At 37.1% G+C, this 8,080-nt stretch overlaps 1 protein-coding gene across 2 annotated transcripts; it reads right to left on the reverse strand.

The window, feature by feature from the left end:
* Nucleotides 1-41: 41 nt before the first annotated feature.
* Nucleotides 42-7,199, reverse strand: cmc1 (C-x(9)-C motif containing 1). 2 transcript variants are annotated; one of them, XM_015016063.1, is made up of 4 exons: nt 7,081-7,199; nt 6,625-6,714; nt 1,166-1,256; nt 42-971 (listed from the first exon to the last, which is right to left on the reverse strand). In XM_015016063.1, the coding sequence occupies exons 1-4, from the start codon at nt 7,097-7,099 to the stop codon at nt 851-853; spliced, it is 321 nt and encodes a 106-aa protein (XP_014871549.1). In that variant the 5' UTR covers nt 7,100-7,199; the 3' UTR covers nt 42-850. The 2 variants fall into 2 exon arrangements, with proteins under 2 accessions (XP_014871549.1, XP_014871548.1); XM_015016062.1 differs by having other exon boundaries at nt 6,625-6,717; nt 7,081-7,195.
* Between the last annotated feature and the right edge of the window lie 881 nt (nt 7,200-8,080).

Here is an 8,080-nt window from a genome sequence, read left to right on the forward strand (position 1 = left end):
TTGACATTTCTCAGGACTTGGTTTTAAAGGAATGGCAGATAATCAGTTGAACTTTTGTTCCTCAGAGTGAATTGTTCAGAATGCAACACCTGCTAAAATCACAATATTTAATTAAAACAATTGTATATAAAACTGAAAAAAATCTAATTGTGTGGAATCTCTTCACACTCCGAGTGCGTCGACTTAATGAGTGTTGCATGCAAGACACTTTTCATTTAAAGCCATTTCTTTTTCCTAGACATTTCTACGGTACTCTTAAATAGATTACAATCTTATTGAATCGGCTGACATGTGTTTTCGAAGCACTATCAAAAGCCATAGTTTATTTTTATTTAGTTTTAATTCTGGCAACTATTTTCCTTTCCTGTATTGAAAACAAATTATGTACAACGTCACATAATTACAAGAGGTTGTTCCAAGCTTTTCTCTTTGTAATATTCAAATATTTTTCTGATTTTTCAAAAAGCAACACACAACGTCTTGCGCTGATGACAAAGCAAACACAAGCCGAGACATTGATACAATTGATGCAGTCGAATTAGCACATATGCAGCACTTTAACATGGATATGCAACATCCCAGCAGTCCCAGAAATTCCTCAGGAGTGATCCTGTGCAGTCATTTTTTCTACATACTTCACCTACGACTCTTTATACACATGGCCTGGACATTAAACAAGATCATTTGAATAAAATCCACTACTGCAAACCAAAAAAATGGTAAATATGCCAAAGATTTTCACACAATGCAGCCTTGAAGTGAGTATGAGTAGCAAACTTGGCCAAACTGCCTCCAGAATTCCTGGAGTCTGGGCGCCCAGAAGAAAGACGTGTGGTTATCGTTTTGATTATTACATGCTGGTTGGAAGTTTCTGGGTCCTGTTCTTGGCCGGTATCCCCGTCTTCTGAAAGTCCAGTTTTTCTTCAATGTACTGTCGTTTGCACTCTTCAAAAAACGCCGGATCCTGGTAGCTGGCAGGGAACAGAAGGTACAGAGTCACCGCTATTGGACAAGTTTGGGAATGATGAGACTGGACGGGGAACAGTGGTCGTGTGTAGAAGAAAATCAGAAAGCTTGAATCAGAGCTATTGGTGCGTGCGGTGCTGTGACACTTTGGGGTGCGAGTGGAGCTGAGTGGTGTAGAAAGTTGTGCAAAAATACTCACTGTTGTGTCAGGCATTCCTTCAGGGCTGCGTTTTCTTCTCTACACTTAAACACCATAAAGAAGCCGGACTCTTTGCAGCAGCTGTTGAAGGCTGGATGGAAAAAAAAAACAAAAAACAGGAAAGCATCAATTCTCAGATCAGTTCTGATCAATAATCCAGAGGACCAACCAAAGCACCAAAATCAACCAATTGCATACACACTGATGCACTTTTCTTACTTCAGTAAAAATGATATAATGGTTAAAGGTGTATTCTTTGATGTGTAAATGGGAAAAATCATAAATTTTCCTAATTTGATCCAAAACAACATCTATCCAAGAATCTGTAGCATTTTTTTCCTCTTACACGTTGCAAGATTTGGAACACAAATAAAAAAAATAATAAAAAAAAAAACACAGAATCGACAGCTGAGACTTTAAAGAAAACTAGTGCATCTTTTATGAAAATGTATGAATTCATGATGCATCAATTAAAAGGAGCACGTTTAAGTTAGATGTGATCTGCATGATGTACAAGTTAACGACTAAAATGGATTTAGGTTGTATAGTGATGTAGAACAGAAGTCAATACAATTTCACCCGTTCGCAACTCTTAAAATCTGTAATTGTGTCTCTTTAGACAAAATTAAACCACATCCTTAACACCTTTAGCAAGACGGGAAACTGTGTTAATTTGTGCAAGTTAAGCTTGTGTGAAGATAATGGGCGAGTCTGAATTGAACGCAAACACACTTTGTAGACCACAATAACCTGGCGAAATGTTATAGGAGCCCAAAGGTCACTTCCCTTTACATGCTCATGAACATCATTTTTACTAAAGCTATAACTCTTGTGGGTCTGCAAGACGGTTTTTATAGGAGTTTTCAACCACTGTTCCTGTAGTACATTTGTGAGGTCAGACACTGATGTTGGGCACGAAGCCCTGGCTCACTGTGTCCATTCTCATTCATTCCTAAAATGTATTTTCAGATTAAGGTTACACCAAACTCACTCATTCAGGTTTTTAGACTTAAATAGGACCGTACAACGCTACCTCCATATCACGGTGTTCATATTCTTTGCAGTTAGCTAAGGCTTGTCTAGCAGCAAACATTTAGCACGTTGGTCGCCACGATTTCTATCAGATGCGGGACAGAGAAGGTACATCCTTAAAGCGACTGAATAAAGGATGCCTGAAAAATATCGCGTCCAAGACATCCTTTGCAAACAGGGATATTACACATATTAAAACTGTGTTCATTATGATTCAAAATATCATGCAGCTCTGATTCCCCCCCTCCCTCCGATAATCAAGCAGCCCTAGATGACACTTTAGCGAGTCCTTCAGGGATGCACCACAGCTACTGTCACCCAACTCTCTACACACTGAGCCGACTGGAAGGTGTGGAAGACCGAGTCTTCACCTTGTTAGCAAGTTCTCTCTTGGAGGTTTTAATTGAAAGGGCCGCCCTGACATCTTATCGCTGACATCAGTATGGTTATCCCAGACGCTGTCATTAGGATGCAAATGTAAAAAAAAAAAAAAAAACAACTGAAAAAACCAATTTAGAGAAGCAGAAGAGCGCGACTAATCTAATCAAGCGGCGCCTCATCCCTGTCCCATGGTCCCATGGTACTGATGGAGACTGCAGAGGGTTGCCTCTCTGACCACACCGCAGCAGCTCTACCATCTGCACAGCTGTGTGGCCAGTTTATTGTCAGAGGAAGCTGATCTGAACAAATGCGTGATGCCACCTTCAAGATAGGCAGCTGGGGTTGACATTTGTGTAGACAAAAAAAAGTATAAGTGCAGCAGTTAGTGTGAAGAGAAATCAAATGGCATCTGGTAAGTAAAGAAAAACTTTTTTTTTTTAATGTGTTGCATAAACTAAGCCTAAAAATAAGGTTTAACTTTGATTTGGATGTATTACTTTAGTAAGGAAGCAAGGTAGATGATGTGTGATGCCGAGGACCTTTTTTTTTTTTTTACCTCAAAGGCTCTGGGACTTTTGTTAGAGTGCGTGGCATCCTGAGCTCTATGAAAAGCCCCATGATGATCTGTTTTCAGTTTATTGTCAGAGGGATTCAGTGAGAGCACTGATGACACAGACACTAACAAGATTACCAACAAATCTGGAAGAGAAATAGGCCCACAGCATCACACATCATCCACCTTTTTTACTCCCTTACTCAATAAATGAACTCAAGCAAAAGGTCTATTTTTTTCTAAAATTGCTAGCGTAAAAATTGACAGTCGATCAAAGATTAATTTAAAGTATTTTTCTGAATATTTCGAGATTTCAAGGTTTTTCTACCAATACGTGTGAAGGGGTGCTACAAATTTGGGAATTTAATTTCAAAAAGGAAAGCTGATTATTCTTACCAACTTTTTTCTCAAAGTTTAATATTTGAGATAAAATACAGGAGCAAGATACACTCGGTTTAGAGAGAACATCATAATTGTTATGCTACGTAATCCTGAAAGAAGCTATTATTGTGTACTTTAGATGCTTTTTGACATGAAGAGAGAATCGACATGAATCATCAACAATCATGTCACGTTAGGCTGAGAAGAATCTATACAGGTCAGTGGGACTTGTCTGAAGTGCAAGCTGCAGAGGCGTATACGCGGAGAAAGATAGCACAGGAAAACATACTTGTTACTTGTGTTTTTCACCCTTTTTTGTATATCTCAAACAGACACATTCAGAGGCTCAGAGAAAACAAGACGTAAAAAAAAGAAAAAAAAAAGAAAAAAAATACCCAAAAACAAAAGCACGAGAGGGCGGGGGATGAAGGTGTGAAAAATGAGTGAGAAGAGAAGCCTGTAACGTAATGGGGGTTTCCACTACACACGCAGCCACCGACTGTCCCATCACCTCCGCCTGTGCATGTGCACGGACTCCCTCTGAGAGCAGCACCACGCCGGCTCATGCAGGCTGCCGTCGGATTTCTGCAAACCACAACAACTAGGTATCGGGCTGATGCGTCGCTGCAGTCAAGAGGGCACACGAGAGAGCAAGGCTGCGACCACGGTGTTTTTTTTTTATGCAGATGCAGTTTCGACAGCTGCCGAGTCAACTGGGATAGGCTCTCAATTGACGGAGCTGAAGACGACTTGGGATGCAGGTGCAGACAAACGCCAGGAAAGAAAGACAAAAGGGTCAAAAGTTCGACAAAGAGGGAAAAAATACAATACTAAAAAATAAGATTAGGGACGGAGAGGAGCTTGCAATTATTTTTTCACGAATAAGGAATTGATTAAGTCAAGCATGCAAAAGGTAGCTTAATCTTGAGAATTAACATGTTTTGGTGCCAAATCTCGAAATATTCAGAAAAATACTTAAAAGAAAAAAAGAAAAAAAAGAAAAAAACAGAAATCAATTTGATGATGCTACATGAAGCTGATGAGAGCTGGTGGTGTCATTACTCAAAGTAAAACGAGGCCTGTACCAATGTTGGCTGAAAGGCCATTCAGCAAGAAGGAAGTCATTATGTAAAAAATAACAGAAAATACTCCAAGCTCACTAAAAAGCTGGCAAATTTTGCACACAGGTCATTTGGTCTGATGAAGCTAAAACATTAATTCAAGTGTTTGGCCATAAGTTTGGGCACAAACAGGTCTTCCAACTGGACAAAGAACACTTCAAAAACCGTTACAACAAAGCCAGTATTTTGGAGTGGCTTTCACAAAAACCTAATCTCAGTGCCATGAAGAACAACCAGCAACCCTAACTCAGTTACAGCAGCTCTATGTGAAGGAATGGGACTAAACTCCAGCAAACTCTAGTGAGACAATTTTGAAAGGAGAAACTAAAGGACAAATGCAAATAAAGTCTGTTTTTTTTTTTTTTTCAGAAATGTAAATACCAATACCACAATTTACTTATTTTTACAGGTTAACAGAGTATCTATGGCTCAGAAATAAATGTATGTAGCTACCATCTTTGAAATTGTCAGTTCAAAACTCAATCACATGTCAAAGCTCTCTTGAAGAAGATATTCACCACATTCCACTGAAACATAAAAAACTATGTCTCAGCACATGTGTGCATTTAGTTTATAATGTAAAAGAGCATTGAGTGGTAAAACCAGAAGACATTTACCGTGTCATTACTAATCCCAGCTACAAGGCCATCTGATCTTTCACCAGTTTGTACAACAATTTCATCCTTTCAAATTTTAAAACTGTCCTTGTCAATAAATCTGTTCCAAAACTTGTACCTACCTTTTGCAAATCAGTTTCTCATACTTGTTAAGCATCGTAAGAAATCACTGAGAGAAATAGTCACGTTAATGTCTCAAATAATGTATTTTAAATGCAAGATACTTTTAAGATTTTGTATTGTAGCATATTTCCATTGATTGTGGTTCTGATATGTCAGTTGAACCATGATCAAACCAAAATAACTAAAGTTAAACACCTCTTTAGCTTTTCTACAGGACATTCTTAGTCCAAAGGTTTTAATGCCCCAGTAGGGGATTCTAAAGACAAATTATCCTACAAATAATGGAAAAAAAAAAAAAACACCACACTAAAATTGGCTTAAGGTTTTTGAAACATGATACAAAGCTATTTCACTGATTTTGTCACATCTGGACTAATTTGGCCAATTGCTGTTATTTCAAAATCTAAAGCTCTTGTACATGTCAATTACAAAATAGATGTAAATTAATTACCTACTCATCACTGGTCATCCAGTGAATTGACATAATCTATGGTTAAAACTGGCCATAGATACAGCTAAGCTCACAATTACTTATGTTTGTAATATTTTCATATTTATTCCAATGGAAATAATATTAACATTTGGCACTGGTCCAGTTAGAGATCCATACTTTATTCCAATAGTGATTTCGTGCTAGAAGCTAAAAATTTAGCTGATTGGAAGGTCTTCAGACCTCAATGACCTTGAGGTGACCGATTCATGACCAATTCTTAATTTCCAAAAATCCTAGTGGAGACATGCAGAAAGCTGATCAGTAATTATAAATTGTTTTCAATTGTCACTTAAGACTTTTCCATTGTTTACTGAGATGACATAAATCATACCCAAAATGCCTTTCTGTGTTAATAAAAATGGTCAATAATAAAAGAGAATTCACTTACAAACTACAACCTTTTGCACAACATCTTATGTTTAGAAAGATGTTGGTATTTTTTTCAAATCAGAAACAAACATCTTGGATAAGATGTTTGGATAAGACCTAAATCTGCAAGGTGCATTAACATTTTTGGGTCAAACTATACATAAATCAAAGAGCAATGACGGTTCTTAGTTATTTCCTGACTTGTTTTGAAGGTTATAAGAACTATGATCTCCTCCTGGTTTAAAAGTACTTGATGGGATACATTTTTCAGGTGCAATGAGTACAACTGTGTTTTGGACTGTTTTATGAAAATAACTTTTGGTCTGTTTTATGAAAATAACTTTTGGTTTGGTTTTAGTGCTTAAAGATGAGTTTTCTCTCTTTCTGACCTTCAACTCTTTCTGCACAGCGCTCCCTGGCTTTCTCTCTCATCATCTTGGGGATCAGGACATCCTTCTCCACATGCCTTAGAGGGATTTCCTCTGGTGATGCAGTTAAAAACAAACAGAAGCACAGAATGTCACAAAAAAAGCAATGATCAGTGTTTGTGTGTCTGTTCAGTTCATTACAAACTACAGCCCTATTTTCGCTGTAGAAATCGGTGAGGTTCGAACTAAATTCAAGATAAATCTACTAAAATAACGTAAAGCCCTATGGACAACAGTACGTCATGAATAATCGGTCATCAGACCACTCGTGCACACACATTGTTATGCTAACGTAGCTGTTGTAGCCACAACTTTTACAAATCGTTTCTTGAAAGGAACACCAAACGTCAGTACTCAGCTATAATTACCGAAATGCTACTAAAGCAAGGAACATAATTAAGGAACGCATAATAGCACCTGTGTTTGTTGCCTCCATCGTAGCAGAGCTGCTCAAAACATTACAAAACTGCACCAATGTGACCTAGCTCGCGTATGCTCCAAGACTTCCGCTGACGTCAATTTGTGGTTTCTGAACTACAAATCCCAGAAACGCCGGGGGGACAGCCCTCTTAACCGAAGGCTCACTGAGAGAGCGCAAAAGGGTAATAGATGAATCAAGGAATGAATTAATAGATTAATAAATACAGAAAAAGTAAAATAAATAAATAAATAAATAAATAAATAAATAAATATATATATATATATATATATATATATATATATATATATATATATATATAGAGAGAGAGAGAGAGAGAGAGAGAGAGAAAAAGAGATAGATAGATAGATAGATAGATAGATAGATAGATAGATAGATAGATATATAGATAGATAGATAGATAGATAGATAGATAGATAGATAGATAGACAGACATGTTTTGTGGTCAAACAAATCAATTAAAAACAAGTCATTTATTTTATGAGTTTATCTTTTAACTGTCTTTTATCCCCTTATGCCCTCAATATAATGTCCCAAATGAACAATGTAAAATAAGTACACCCTCTTGCACCTTACTGATAGAGAAAGCTAATTTAGCAGATGTTAATTCAACACTTAAAGATTTTTTAGCTATTACCGTAAGGACTTTTAAATTCTTTGTCTTGTGCATTATCATTTCTATGCAGAAAACACTGTTTTCACTGTTATGCATGTTTTAAGAAAACCGTTATATTCTAATGGATTCTAATGGAAGCTAAAAGCTTTACAGTTCACATTTTTGAAAAAGGTAAATTAAGTCTAAGAACATAAGACCAACTAATCTAACAATGACAGGCTTAAACTTCATCTGGCAATCCTAAATAACTGGATTGGAAAATGGATTATTATCATAGTGATCTCAGACTGAATGCTTGTGTCACCAAACTTGTTCAGCAAGTAGAAGTACCAATCTGAAGCAGTGACACTTATTTCAAGTTA

The sequence above is a fragment of the Poecilia latipinna genome, unplaced genomic scaffold (assembly GCF_001443285.1).
Source record: "Poecilia latipinna isolate Pla-1442-1.1 unplaced genomic scaffold, P_latipinna-1.0 Scaffold1978, whole genome shotgun sequence".
Lineage (NCBI taxonomy): Eukaryota > Metazoa > Chordata > Actinopteri > Cyprinodontiformes > Poeciliidae > Poecilia > Poecilia latipinna.

Bases quoted from the DNA above. Each gene is read 5' to 3' on its own strand.
- cmc1 (XM_015016062.1), bottom strand. The intron at 1,257-6,624 runs GTCAGAAAGAGA...TTTTCCATCCAG, and splicing joins CTGTGCAGAAAGAGTTGAAG to CCTTCAACAGCTGCTGCAAA. The intron at 972-1,165 runs GTGAGTATTTTT...GTTCCCTGCCAG, and splicing joins AAGGAATGCCTGACACAACA to CTACCAGGATCCGGCGTTTT.